At 45.4% G+C, this 15,555-nt stretch overlaps 1 protein-coding gene across 3 annotated transcripts in view; it reads left to right on the top strand.

Annotated features, from left to right (window-relative positions):
• The window catches only part of triob (trio Rho guanine nucleotide exchange factor b), a 95,527-nt gene that overhangs the window by 2,370 nt on the left and 77,602 nt on the right, over positions 1–15,555 (top strand). For 2 of the 3 annotated variants that reach the window (XM_076012848.1, XM_076012852.1), the window contains exon 2: positions 9,552–9,605. The exons of the other annotated variant lie outside the window; for it this stretch is intronic. In XM_076012848.1, coding sequence (XP_075868963.1) covers positions 9,552–9,605 — 54 coding nt within the window. The remainder of the gene's footprint in view (positions 1–9,551; positions 9,606–15,555) is intronic. 3 annotated transcript variants of the gene reach the window in all.

Below are 15,555 nucleotides of genomic sequence, written 5' to 3'. Positions count from 1 at the left end.
CACGGCATCGTGTTTGGAAGGGGTTTCTCTGAGGGAGTTGGACAGGGCTGGACTAAAGAAGGACAGGTAGACTGATCACCTGAGCATTTGGGAACTGATGACCTCAGATTTTACTGTTTGACCGGATTGGCTGAATAAATTTACTGTTAAGAAAATAGATTTTACTACTATTTCCCAAATGCTGACATGAACATATTGAAGTTGACAAGCACAACAGACCTTTAACTGTCATTAATATTCCATATTTGAGTCTTTTATTTTGCCCACTTTTTTTTACCTTACTAATCTGACCAGATAATTAAAATATTATCTTTAGCACCTGAGGACATTTGATAATCCATTTTGACAGATTACTTTCAGTGGTCAGACCCACTGCGATGCGGTGGACCGCAGCTCGGCTGCTGAGTCACACACCAGGTCCTGGTCCTCGACCACAGCAATTGTTGCTGCAAATATATATATATTTTTTTACCCTTAATATCAATCCACATATTAAAAAAAAACCTACCTCTGCAAAAATATCTCATTTTGATCATTATTGAACTCTGAAATATAGTTGCCATTTAAATGCCAATTGAATTTTCCATTTTATTTATTTGCATGCAAGTTAGAATATTCAATATAGAAGCGCTGTGTCTTAGAATCTGCGCTGCTGTCAAAGGCCATCAGTTCTAATGTAACCGGCACCTTCAGAGCCGCCTTTTGCAAAATCTCCAAAATACCTCTCGTGAGACAGTACGTCACGTCGAGGCACAAACTCATAAATTACCCCCTCCAGCACTGCGTAATTTTGTTACCGGCCCTGTGCAATGCATTACTGTACAGAACTGCAGCGTGAAACTTAATTAACGTTTAAAAAAAAAACAACAACCCAAACAGCAGCACTGTACGTTGGGGCGAAATGAAATAACTGTCAAAGTAGCTCATAAGAGCCATAACCACGGCGGCCCTGAGACAGCACTCATCAGTCACAGCAACCCTGGAGTATGGAGCGCAAAAATATATGCCCTTTGCTGTGTGAAGCTGTCGTCCTCTCTCTTCATTACTAATGCAGGCAGGCTTTTAGCCACATGTGTATGAATTTCTTGGCAGTGTGCTGAGGTGAATTATAGATTCTCTTTTTAAGGGGGAAGAATTGATATGCAGCTGCATAAAGTGATCAAAACTCACTGTGGAAGAATGAGAAAACGTGATCCCCCCCCCCCCCCCCTTAACTAACATTGAGCTAACCCTGTCATAACTACCATGACTGTGTTCTAACTTTATTGTTGAGGTCACTTTATATCCAGGATGATTTCCACTGCTGAAGAGGAGATATAAAGCATTTTAAGGTGGATTTGACAAAGGACAGTGCTGCTGTCTACAACATTGGCAGAGGGCTTTTTCTTTTTCTACTTTTCTTCTGCTAGTCCCCAACATAGTAAATAAAAATACAATACATTGTTAGTGTACTTATGTGTATGCAGTTTTTAAAGGCTTGCTTTCTTTATCACCTGTGCAAGATGGATTCTTCAATCAAATGGATTTTTGTCATATTGACACTCGGGTTTCACTAGTGTGCTTCATTTAAAAGGTTTGAGGTAGTTTCCTCCTGCAGAAAGGTAAACCCAGTGACCTGGTCTCGTCTCATCACTGTAAAACCAGTGAGCGGCGATCCCTCATTTTCTCTCCAGCGCAGTCATAGTCAATGAATGCAGAAAATTGCCTCATGTTGTCTCGCATACCCAAGCAAAAGAGAGAGAGAGGAGAGAGAGAGAGAGAGAGAGAGAGAGAGAGAGAGAGAGAGAGAGAGAGAGAGAGAGAGAGAGAGAGAAGAAAAACTTATATAATCATGTAAATGAGGCATTGGACTTTCACAGGGCCTTGCAAGAAAGTGTCCGAGTGTTGCGTGTAATGTGTGGTAACCAGCTCTGCTTGAAAGATACCAAGAGGGGATCAAGTCAGAGTAAAAGAAAGGGAAAGCAAGTGAAAACGCAGAATGGCGGGAGCAGAGACGGCGATTAAGAGAGTGAGGACGCAACGTAGTTGAAAGGACAAACAAGCCGCGGCGCTACAAATTACAGAGCACAGATATGGGTGGAGCACGCCCTGCAAAATGTAGGCTACTCTGCTCTCTGTGGGCAGCTCATCCAGGGGTAGTCGCCTAATTGGCAGTTGGTCGGAGTTAAAGACCGTGAGCTTAGAGCGGCATCGGCTGCGCTGCTAAATCACAGTTTGCTGTTTCACTTCTTCAACCAGAAGGAGATTGTCGGGAATCGGCAACCTCAAAAGCCCTGCGAGTTGTACGACTGAGTTGTGCACCTGATTTGCAAGATCTTCTTGTTTGTTTGATTGTTTTTCACCACATTATTTTACCGTTGGACCTAGCATTACAGCTGGATGGTTTCAACACCTAAGATCTCACGCCTTCGTCTTGCCAAACCCTGACATTTTCCCGTGGATCTTAGGACACTACAATTTAATTATTTATCAGTAGTGTTATGTTGTTCTTGTGATCACGGCGCCAACTGTCATTGAGAGGCCCAGAAGAAGATGCAGGAAGCCGAATTTGTGTGTCCGTCGCAAACCTTTTGTCAGAATCTAAGGAAGTTCTGGAAAAAAAAGAACTTTTGGCAGTGAGCGGTTTGCTTTGCTCCCAGCTGGATTTGGCAAGAATTTAGTACACCGCTGCATCGGGCAGTGGCAAGGCAGCAGCGTGGCATGGCTTGCATAGAAAACCTTGAACTGTAACTAAACTTATTGCTCCGTGTGAATATGTTTGGCACAGTGTTTGCACGGTCATTTTGAAAACTTTCCATCTGGCCTGAAGGTCAGAAAAATTCTCCATATTTAAATGGGCAGAACTATTGGCGTTCGTCCAAAAAGGTCAGACCTTTGAATGCTTGTTATGGTCTTTCCCCTCCTCGTGCTTACCGGAGGAGTTTTATTGGGTGGACCATCAGGATTGTAGCACAGTGGGGCGATTACCTGTTTTACAGCCGGACCATGCTGATCGATCTCATCAGAGGCTCTTGACCTTTTTTGCCGAGTGGTAATGCACTTTACGGCCGTGTAAGCCCCCTTCCATCACTATGTGTCATTGATCGGAGCAAAATGTCATGTGTACTGATGGCAGGGGTCACTTTGATGGCGCACAAGGCCAGTGCCCGGGCCTGTTTTTTTTTTTTTTACCGTAGAACACAGCCGGTGCAGAAATGTTGCTAAACTTTTTTTGTAAAACGAAGAGATTACCACCATGGTCAAATTACTAATGAGCTTGACATTTACTACGAATGTGATTGCGCTACATCTTGAGGCGTCTTATTGAGCCCTGGTGATGCACTGGTGATGTTTTCTAATCCATATAAATCTTATGGATTTTGGAGTGTCACTGAGTTAAAGAATTCCAACCAAATGGAAGCCTGTGAAGGCCAAAAAGACGATTTACGGAGAATTCAGAAATTATTTCACCCAGTACCAATACAATGAAGGCCAGTGATTTGACAATATGAAAATGAGCCAATTTAAAGAGAAGCAGAGCGACTCTGCCAACGTCCTTGTGACTGAGTGTTGCCATTCAGTCAGCTAGTACGTCCACACACGTGCGCGATTGGTCCGCTGATTCGTCTGCGGCTGCTTATTAATGTTTAGTTCAAGATCACCGCCGCATCATCAGCATTTGAACGCCCCTCTGTAAATGAACGCCGCTGAATAGTGGCCTGGCGTTGATAATCACCAGTTCCGTTCGGTTGCCGCCGGTGTGATCACAGGATGCTAAATGTGGCCCGTGGGACGGCAGTGCTATTTTACACACACACACACACACACACACACATGTGCGCACACACACACACACATGTACGCACACACACACACGGAGGTATAAATCACTACATCCCACCGATATCACCTCCAGGCCTGAGAGCCGTGAAGAGGGGGAGGATGGAGACGAGGGAGTGAATGAAGCAGCACAGCCGACTCGTGGTCGTCCTGTTTGTCTCCTGCGAATAATCCAAAATCTGATAAGAGTGAGACCTCCGTCTGTTTGTCAGCGTGCCGCTCTCTCCCTCCACAGCCTCGTCCACTCCCTTCTCACACGGCCGTCGTTCCTAGTTTAACCTTCTTACACGTTGATTGTCATATTTATTCAAACGGCCACATTGGCTGTCTTTTGTTTCCGACCTAATACATTTAAACATCAAATCAGAAAGATTCGGAGGCTGAGGGAGTACGGCTGAAACGATTCATCAGAAATATTTGATTCCAATTTTCCTGAGTCAAAGCTTTATTTCTTTGTTTTCGCTGCCCTGACACATTGGTTCCGCTGTTGTGTTTCAGAAAGACGCTTTTTAATATACACATTCATTTATATACACATATTTTCCTATCATCTTTATACTTTTTTGTCGATATATTTTCCTAGAAAAACATTTATTGTCATTTTCAGGCATGTGTTTTTCATTGTTTACCACTGTTTAATCAAGTCAAATCAAAGAATCAATAGAAATTAAAAATTACGGATCGTTGCTGCTCTAAATTCTAGAGAAAAAAAAAACATTGCAGGTTTTCCTCCATGAATACCAAAATAAACACTATTTCCTCACAAGTTGTTCCGCAATATTTTGACTACTTTGGCAAACAGCAGTAGTTTTTAAAACAATGACAAATCTCATCATTTTGCATTGAAGATTCAACTCACACAAACGCTACATGAGCGCTGCACCTACTTTCAATATCAAGACTTGGCCAGTGCAGTCAGTTAAAAGCTGCGTTCTGACCCCAGAAATATTAAACTTCCTGTTTAACCCCGGCCCCTGATCAAGACAGGAAGAAACGGAAACCGACTCAAGCCTGATGGGATTCACTCAAAATCCTACTTCATTGTTTCATAACCTTTCTCCACCTCCAGACTGACACTCGGGCAGGTGATTCAGTGTTTCCTTCCTTCCTTTCTCTGACACTTCCTTCCCATCGCCTCTTTATTCTTTGCGGCTTAAACCTAAAGAAGCGCTCACTTTGGAGGCGTTTTGACGTCTTTACCGCCCCCTGTTGGACTGCCAGGTATTGTGTAATGATGTCGTTAGTGATGTGCCGAATATTTGCAGGATCACCCTACTCTGAGCCACAACTTGGTTTTAGCTTTCACACAGAGCCTTACTCACCGCAACAACACAGTCCAGTGACATAACACACCGTCAAAGGCGACACAAAGGACAAAGTCCATCACATTAACCTGGAATCAACTCACTGTCGTCATAGACGACGTTAAAACATCACTGACGTGACTCATGACTGACAAACAAATAATTTCACCCCGTGTTTTGACTGTTGTCCGCCCTTTATTTCAGGTCTCGCGCAGAAATAGAGACGAGAGAGAGATTCAGGCAGATCCAAGCTCAAAAAAACATCCTGTGTTTATATTTAGCCGCACAATCGTACGTGCGCGCAGGCAGCTGCGTTGCAGCACCTCGCTCTCCCAGCGCGAGCCAATTATAGTTCTCACCCTGGAAATACGGGCGGAATCGGTGGAAATCTATTTTAAAAGGTAGATGTAGTATTTATAAAGTGCCTGATATCATCCAGTCAAATATTCAGTTCCTGTCATTTTTGCTAATTTTCCCCCCCCCCCTCTTATTGCTTTGCTACAGAAACACAGCTCCAAGCAATTAACAGCAATACCAGCGCGACACAAATATTCAAAAACATAACGGCGTCGGGACTGAGATTCATCAAGCAGCATTTAAAATCGTATTAAAATTAGAGTCAAACATTTAATCTGATGAATCGGCAGAGTGCTGGAGAGTTTCTGCCGCCACTTAAAATAAACATAATGTGCTTGGAAGTGAGCTGAATTTTTAATGTTTCTTTTTTTCCCGGGTATCTTGCGCTGTTGCTGATGAAGTGAAATAGGCTTGAATGTTTTAATAAGAGTGTCTTTTTATGTATCTATTTATTTGTGATACCACAGCGGCATTGCAGATTTCTAATTCAGAGTCCATGTCTCATGCGCCAAATCTGATCCCACACACGTTTACAAGTTTCCAAGTGCTTAAGAATGAATCTATTGTCTTGATTCTCAACTCTTACTTTTGCCTTTTTATTTGCAGCCAAAGGCTTTTTTTAAAAATGTTCTTTTGCTTGAAAAAAAAAGGCACAAAAACACAACAACAAATATATTTCAGGTGCAGGCCCGTGTGCGTCGCTTCATTTTCCTGCTTTTCTGCGGCTTAACGGAGGCAGTGTTTTTACTCTTGTAGCAGATAACAGTGTCACCCCAGACCGTGTTCTAAAAAAAAAAAACGTAAACAACGCAGACCAGGGAGGAGTCAAAATTAAAGCCTCGTCTGCTGCGTGTTTGCATATATGTGTCAGCCCGAGACTGCTCGTCTTCTGTCGACAGCTGTGCTCCGCCCTGTGAACTGTGTCGTCTCTCTGTCCCGCACAGACACACACAGGCGCACACACACATTAGCATTCCCTCGTGCTTTGAAGACAGCAGTCGGCCCTGATCCCTGTCACGTGAACGGTGCCAGCAGTGCTCCTCCAGGAAAGCTAAAGTGGCGTTTGGCCTCTCTGGCTCTGCTTGAAAAGGTTTTAGGATCCAAATCCGCGTGGACAAGTGCCGACTGTCAAATTAGTGGCGTAGTAAGGAGCTCCCGGTATTTGGTGTGTACTGCTTGACCCAGTTTATTTCTATCTAGTACGAATCACCCATGAAGGTCAGTCAGAGCATGTTGACGTTATAGATGCACTGCCAGTCAAAAGTTTGGACACATACTCCTGATTTGTGAATGTTTTTTCTTTCATTTTCATCACTATTTACGTTGTAGATTGTCACTCAAGGCATCAAAACTATGAATGAACATATATGGAATATGTATTAAACAAAAAACTATGAATAATATCATTTTTGTTTAATATTTTAAGAAGACTTGTCAAGTCTGGAACTCCAGGCTCCTGCAAACCCCCTCGACCCTGTGTTCAGGAGAAGCAGGTACAGAAAATGTAAGGATGAATTTTAGAAGAACCCCAGAAAAGTCCGACCAATTCCAGTCACTTTCTCCCGCCGATGTCAGTTCCAGCGTCGCAGCGCTTATGAAAACACAGTCCAGAAGTCTTCAGCCTTCAATAAAGCGGCAGGAACTCGAGTTAAATTTCTTTTCTTTTTTTTTATCGGGAGCTAGATCCACAAGATCTAATAAATACTTTGACAAAGTTCAGACGAGGAGAACACTCTTTGCTCTTTGCAAAACTTTGCCAAAGGGGAAAACTTGTACCCTGACATTTCACATCGACTCTCGTTTAAAGAAATCTTTCCGGCGTCCGTCTTCTCTGTTTCACTCGCTGACCAGGTTGCAACCTAATCACTCTGAACACTCGCTATACGCTCCACCACAGTGATGATACCAGTAAAAAGAACGCTGTCCTGCGGACCGTAACGTTCGCTAATGACCACATATGCCGTCCAATCTCTCTCGTGCGCACACGAGACATAGCGTGGAGTTTGTGAACAGGTGCTTACTGTAATCCTTGTTAGGCGGCAGCATATGCCATCCTGCCCCCCTCCTTCCCTCCCCTTCAACCCCCCGCCCCACCTCTTTCAGAAGGGCGGCCAGGAGAAGGCAGGAGGAAGAGGAGCTTATAGCTGCTGCCCCTGCCTCTCCTGTTATCTCGTGCCACCGCGGTGCCCTACTGATGGCTGACCCAGAAACAAAGTTCATCAGTTTGTTGTCACATACAGGCTGTAAATAGAGAATTCAATCTGGGGTTTTCCCCCCCCCCATCCGAACAGGAACAGATACTTGTGTTTGGGTCGTTGCCAGCGTCCAGGGTCCAGTTGACCCAGATCCAATCAGCATGTCGGTCTCTGCGTTTCAGGCAGGTCTGCGCAGTTTCACATCCGCGACAGAACCCTGAAAGTTCAGCAGAGTCCAGTTTGGGTTCTGCTTGAAAAGTGATGGTTAGGAAAAAAAATGGAATTGTCGATAGAAAATTGGAATATTACTACTTTCCTAATCTGTGTCTCTGAGTCCCAACAACACCGTGCTGGGAATGCACTCAGTACAAATATGGCAGAAGACAAACATTTTTGTTGCTGTTGTTGTTGGAACGGTGACATGTTGCAGCACCCCTTGCTGGCCAGGAGTAGCATAAAGGCCTATTAACGTGACTGATGTACTATTATTCGAAGACCCTTTTCAACAGCATATGGGAAGGTGCCCGACAAAATATTGATGGAAGAGAAAATATTAAAGTGCCTTCTGTCAGCGGGCAGCCTGCATCATTTGCTTTCGTTTGAAGACCTGTCTTTTGATCACGACTGTCACTTTGGTTGTTGACGGCATGAGGAAGACAAAACGTTCATCGCCGTAACGAGCATTAGGAAGGAGAAATGATGATGGAAATGGCTCATGTGACCTGTGCTGTTTGCGTGTTCCCTGATGGCAGCGCTGACATTGACCTATGATGTAACCACTCTTTACACAGCCTCATTAATTGGGTCCTTATCTTTATGGAAACACGGCTCTAGCATTTTAATTCTAATTTTTTTTTTATTTTTAAAGCTGAATTTGACATTAAGTTGACCTTAAATTATTATTAGTATTATTGTTATGTATATTGCCAGCCTGGACGTCCATTGGATGAATCATCATTCCACCTTAATCAATCAAAATAGCATCATCATCCTTTATACATATGCGTTTGGCATTAGCAGTTTGGTGTTGTTCCTGCTCTGATTTGTTCTCAGCTGAACCAAAAGGGAGTCTGACATCATGCTGTAATAAAGCTGGAACCGGTGACATAAATTACCTCCAGAGGTTAATGAGCTTAGAGTTTTAAATGTCTGAGGCATTAAATATAATATGTGTGGAGTGAGAGAACAGTCACACATAGTGGGTCTTTATGAAATATTCAATTCTGGATCAATTTTCATTTGAAAACTGACGTCACCGCTTCCAGCGCTGCAGTTTGGGCCGGACCCGCCTTCTTCCCTCCGCTCTGATGATGCAGTCGTGGAATAATGCGCACTGCGAAGCACTCGCTTTGCTTTTTCACAAAATATTTTGAATATTTAAACATTTCATCCCTCTGAAGATGATTCCTCCGGCATGAGAGATATAGATATGTAGTGTGCTTGGTATCCATGAATGATTTATGGCTTATCAGCTGGGGGTGCATGGTGTTCCGCACAAATTTGTGTGTGTGTGTGTGTGTGTGTGTGTGTGCGTGTGTGTGTGTGTGTGTGCGGGTGTGTGTGCTGGTGAATGCGCACACACGCATCGCTGCACATCTCCAGCTTGTGCGCATACGCATCTTCATGCAGGATGTCTAATGGTGTGTAATCTGAGGCGGGGACTTTTAAGATCCTCAGATCAAAGAGCAGCTTTATTCCCAGCCCACTCATTTCTGCTCTCTAATCAGCAGACTGTATTACCTGAGGCTGATGTGGTGAAGTTTTGAGTGACTGAAATGAAAACTGAATGTTTTCTTTCTTTCTTTTGCCTAACCAAATCTTCACTTCACACTAATTGTTATTTATTTCTTTTCTTTTCTTTTCTGTGGTGTTTTAGATTGCTCTCTTCCGAAATGTGAATCCAAACTGGACGGCCCCGGTCAAACATCAGGTAGGCCTGATTAACACGTTGGTTGTAATTGCAAATCTCCTTATCGTCGTGCGTCGTCCTTGCTTGCGTTAAACCAGAGTTTATCCGCGTGTTTTTGAAAGTTGAGCCCCAAACCGTCAAATAGGATTTGGGCGGAAAGTGAAAAGGGATTTTCGTGTTTCGCGAAGCTTTGGAGCTCGTTGAACGACAACTGTGTTGAGTATTAACCAAAGCAGATAAAAAAGTCACAAAGGGTCGGACGGTAAAAATGCGCTGTATGTATGAGAGTTAAGAGAGTTGGGGAGGCAGGCCAGAGCACCTTGTGTACCAGCGCCGACCGGAAGTGACAATGTTGTATTTTCGTCAAAAGATCCCATTGGAGTCGAGCTCCTCTGTGCCATTGACTAGCAACCGTGACCTTGTTTATTCTCATCCCAAAGCTAATACCCGTGGCATACATGGGGACTAAAAATAAACCCTGCCACTCTCTCCAGGGGGAGCTGTTTTGTGGAATAAACAGGGGCTCTAAGCGGTCCATATTAAGTTAAGTGCATAGATGATCCCAAATAAGTGCTGGCCGGCTTCACTGACCACAGATCAGCGGGTCGGAGCTCTCTTGTACTAAGCTTTATTGCGAGTGTTTGACAGGTTTTCATTTGTGTAAAGCATAGTTCAAATTGACTTGAAAGACTGTCTACTGTATTTTCAATAACATTGCAGGGTGTCAGGGACGCAGGCAGCACTCTCAGTGAATTGTGTTCCGTTTGGCTCCGAGTGTTTGTTGTCACGTTTGACCTCACACTTTCCAATTGGGCTGTTTCGGGATGAACGCATTTTGCGAGTGTGTTTGCCATTGAGTTGATTTGGCGTATCGTTCCCACATGCCAGCGTTTAAATGTGTGTTAATGGAAAATGATTTGGTCATGCCAGGCAAATCCTGCACGCAGGCCTCCTGCCCAGAGCTCACAGTAACGAGAGCTGCTCCAGTTTCCAATTTCCCCCACATTTTACTTCTTTCGAAATTTTCCGAGCAGATATTCACACCTTGGTCACGGGTCAGTCAGAGGTGAAAAGGTCAAGCTGGTCATTTAGAACGTTGTATGACTCTGAAATCTTACACATCCATCCTACTGTCCAATAGATATCATCCAGGAGGCTTCTCTGGATCCTGTCTCTGAAAACATGGTGATAATGAATAAATGCAATTGGTATAACAAAAAGAAATCTGATGCTCTTAATGTCAAAATCAAGTGTCCCCAAGTTGCTCTTGGCCTGCATATGGATTTGCACACTAAGCGTGCTTAGAGTAAATAGTTGGACTGCTCCCCAGATATGCTCTGGCTCTAAGTCTGATAATCTGCGACAGTAGCCAACTGCCCCGTTCAGTCAGGACCCGCTCTGATCTCTTTTGCTGAACCAACAATGTGTGGCACGCAACGGTACAGTGAATCAGATGAAATGGGCTCCTGTCTAAGTGTGGGAGCACTTGGTAATGCCAACTTGAGAGGCTGTGAGAAAGAGGGCGAGTCATCTGCTAGCATCCATATGTTTGTGTTTACTTCAGTTCTCATCTGTTCTTCTATACCTCCTCACTAGCTGCGTTTCCGTTACCCCTAGAATTGCGCAAAACCTAAATATTGCCAGAAAAAACTGGTAATGGACGCCTAATAACGCCTAAACAGGGACTTTTTTTTTTTTACGAGTGATCAAAGAGAAAACTATAGCAACCGTTCTTGACAGCAAACAAACGTAAACAAACAAAAGCAAACGGAATTCTAGTAAATTTTGCGGGGTGAGATTTTACAAGAACTACAGGTTATTGCAATTGTACTTCGTCGAAATTTTAGAAATATCGGTTTTCCATTACAGAAAAAAACTGTAATGGAAACACAGCTACTGCTGTAGCCGTTTTTGAGCTGGGCTTTGGATGCTAAACATGTGCGCTTGTGGGTAGATGGGCGGGCAGCAACGCACACTCAAACAAACATACAGTACACACACACACCCACGCACACACTCACATGCAGTAGAGGAAGTGTTTTTTTGCTCCCTTTCTGGGGCTCATTGAATCTCCTTCTGTATTCTCCCCTGCAGGGACCAGCATGGAGGAGTCTTTAGTCTAATTGTTACGTTTCCGAATGTGTCTGCGGGATTGTTGGTCTTTTGCGATCTACTCCTCCCATTTTTAGTTGTGTTTTCTGCCTCCTTTGCTTTGTTTATTTGCAATAGTGTTTCACAGGATTCTAGGTCACGTAATGCATGTGCATTTATCCGCTCAGGCAATAAGGACATGGCATCGGTGGTATTATACTATCGGGGACATTCACGGCGTTGCAGCTGGCATAGTGAGATAAAAGTGTGACTGTGTCCGAATTTTTAGGACGACCATCTCACACCTGACAGAGAGACAGATTTGACCCTGAGGATTTTGTCTTTTCACTGTTGTAAATTGATTCTCGAATGTAAACTCTCGCTCACAGCCTGATTTCCTCCCGATTCGCGCTGTAACAGTGTAGCTCCGTGAAAACTTCTATTGGATTTTTGAAATGCGCACAGTGTGCGCACTTCAAAAGAAACCCCTGCTCCAGACCCATCCTGTCTTTTCCCAGCGTTCTCTCCTGCACTGTTATCTCCGGCTCGCACTCGGACGCGGGACGGAGGAGAGAGAAGCCGCTCGGACACCCTGTGGTGTGTTACACACACGGACAGCTGCGCCCCGTGTCCAAGTGTTTGGCTGTTATCATGCACTTTCCTGTCCCCGCGGATGCACTTCATCCACTCACTGAACGTGCACGAGGAACTGTGCATCGCAACCACTGTATGTCTCTTGGCCAGTGTGCGTGCGTGCGTGCGTGCGTGCGTGCGTGCGTGCACACGCGCGTGTGTTTCGGCAGACGGCTTTAATTGGATCATGCTGCGAAACACTGGCTGTGTTGGTTTTAGAAAGAGCACAGATTGCATCCTCCTGTCACATGACGTCAGCGTTATAATATCTGTTTAGCCGAGCTGCGTTTCCCACGGCTGCAAATTACGAGGCGATCAGACGGAGAGATGTGGGCGGGGCTGGGGGGGCTGGGGAGGCTGGGGGGGGGGGGGCAGATTTGAAAAAGAAAAGCTTCGTCCGCACATATCAAAGGCGCTTTAAGCTGCTACCTTCATGCTAAATACAAATAGCTTTTTCGCGTCAGTGAGCTTTGTGCGCAGTGTTTAAAGGCGGCAGGCTTCCGCCGGCCCTCGGGGATGAATGGTGTTTATTTACTCAACCTCAGTGCCTTCAGATGTAAAAGCAGTGGCTGCGCACGCTGTAGATGTGCTCATTAAAAAAGAAAAGAAAACAGCAACAACAACAGCAGCAGCGTTTTATCATTGGGTTTGGTCTTCGCGCCGCCCCCCTCACACCGGCAGCGGCACATAACAAACACACCAGCCTGCTCGCGCGGCTCCATCTGCACCAAACGCTGCATTTTCCCCTCAAGTCGAGACGCCGCGTTCCCGCCGCTGCCGGCAACACAGCTGATGATTGCCGCGTTACATCACCCATTTATATGTATTTTTTTTCTTGTGTGTGAATTTAAAAAGCTTTTCAATTAAACGCGGGCCTTGCAGCTAAGACCCCCCCCCCCCCCCCACACACACACACACACACCCATTTCCCACGCCATCCTCTTGCCCCTCCCCCTCCGATATATCTCCTGCGTTACAGCATCGTCATCTTTGTCCTCTTCCAGCGCCGGCTCCGTTTTTTTTTTTTTTTTCCCTTCCCCTTCCTTTCCTGAAGAGCACTGATGCATAGAAAAGTGAGGTTCCGCTCGGCCTCCCGTCCAATCCGCGTCAACCTCCTCCCCCCCTCCCCCTCCCCTCCCCTCCGCACGTGAGCCAGCGGCCTCCGAGAGATAAGCAGCAGGGGAGGGGCAGAGTGTCAAGAGTGGCGAGGTCGGGGGTGTATGTGTGTGTGTGTGTGTGTGTGTGTGTGTGTGTGTGGGGGGGGGTCAGTGGTGCGCTCTCACTGGTCGCTCCTTGACTCCAGGGACATAAAGGATGCTTGGCTGCTCCGGGGACAGCGGCAACATCACCATAACGCCCTCGCCATCCGAAGCGATAGATCTCTGTGTGCTGCTTTTAATGCGCCGCGCAGCTGCAGGAGGTTTTTTCATTGTTTTGAAATAGATTCTCATTGCGTGACATTGGAGATACTGGGCCTTGACTTATTGATGCCACACCAGTAATGACATACATGTGTGTATTTGCGTATACACGTTATTGCCATGATTAAACACAGTGGAAAACTGTCACGTACACTGCGGTAGTTGATGTGGTCGTGACGGCGGATTCAGATGCAGCAGGTTAGTCGCTTTGTTTTTCCAGCTTCTCTCATAATACGCCAGTTCATTTCCCAGCGTGCACGGGCCGTGCGAGCGCGTGACCGTCAAGCCTTTGACTAATGGTGACACACCGAGGGTGCTCGCTCGAGGATGGCTTTTGGAGGGAGGCGGGGAGGCAATGAGTGGAGGCTGCGCCTCCTGAATCTCGGCAGCGCCTCTCTGGACGCCTAAAGAAAAGGGTTGTTGTGTACGGAAGGAAACAAGACCCAAGACCTCCTCTCGTCGAGCGTGATACCACGCCGAGCAGGCGGCGGTGAGAGCCGCAAACGTGTCCTTCCACATCCTGTCTTCAGAGCCTTGTAAGTATGACGCCGCACAGTAAAGCGGGGATGAATAATTGAACTTCTAAGTGGCCGTAACAACGGCGGAGTTCTTTAAATGATTGAAGCGGCACGTGGGCGGAGAAGCCTTGACGCGTTTGGTTCGAGTCGCATGTTTTGAAAGTGCGTTATCGTGTTGGTCAGCCAAAGGCCGGCGACGCCTCCCTTGAAGGCAACGGGCAGCGCGGGCCCTCTATTTTTGGTGGCGAGCGAGCTAATTGATGCGTGTGAGTCATGTGGTAGCACTTGTTCAGGAGAAGGTTTCTGTTTACATGGCTGTGGGCGTGACTTGCGGAGGAGACGAACAGAAGAGCCGTCATTGATTTTTGTTCCAGGCTCATTGCCGGGCCTGCATCCAGCAAACACGTCAAATATCTATCCCATATGTGAAGCTGCCACCCGGGATTAGATCCTGGGAGAAGGAGGGTGAAGACCTAATATGGAATGCACAAGGTTGTCTGGAAAATGGTGCCAGTTATTGGCATTGCTTAGTTTTTTACTCTTTAAATTCCTCATGGTATTTTCAGCTCTCTAATTCATCTCCAGTTTAAGTCAATTCACAGTTATCAGATGCTTTGGTGTGCCTTCCATGTCTACATTTGCATAGTATGGGATCTGACCATTAGAATATATTGTATTTATATTTGAGCATCCAGTGAAGTACTTTTAATAATGACAACTCTACTTTTGGTTTTCAAACATTCTGCAGGCGTTTTCAGAATTAATGATGAAAGACATGAGTGGGGGTGGGGCCGCTGTAATGTGCCTTCTAACCATTAGATGCTGCTAAATCTCCCACAATGAGCCCTTAACGCAAAATAAAAAGCCTGTTTTGTATTGTTGGCTACAGCTTGTTTGTTTGTTCACTGCAACCACGCTGCATGAGTGCAGCTGAGGAGAATTAGCTCAAAGTTAATTGGCTGAAGAAGTGAAGCACTCCCCTGTAAAGCATTAAATTTCCCACCACTTCTCCCGCAGCCTCCGGTGCTTTATAACCTTGATTGGGCCTTTATGCCGTCCTTGCTTGATGAATTAGGTGTTAATTGCAGTGTCGCAGCCGCCATTGTGCCTTACGGGATGACATACCGGGGCGAAAACAAGGCAGACGAGAACTCCTGCGTGTAACATATTAGCAGCTGACTCTCTATAAACTGTAATATTTGGTTTTCGTGCTTTCAGTTTAGGATTCAAAGTGAAGCTTTGTCCTCCTCATTAGCAGAAATTCAAAATGTCCTGTTCACGAGTGTGACTAGATAAGAACGTTGTTCT

Source organism: Nelusetta ayraudi, unplaced genomic scaffold (assembly GCF_046127955.1).
Source record: "Nelusetta ayraudi isolate G7.1 ecotype Tasmania unplaced genomic scaffold, CSIRO-AGI_Nayr_v1 ptg000136l, whole genome shotgun sequence".
Lineage (NCBI taxonomy): Eukaryota > Metazoa > Chordata > Actinopteri > Tetraodontiformes > Monacanthidae > Nelusetta > Nelusetta ayraudi.
The sequence above is the reverse complement of the archived record's forward strand: the minus strand, read 5'-3'. Positions and strand labels throughout refer to the sequence as shown.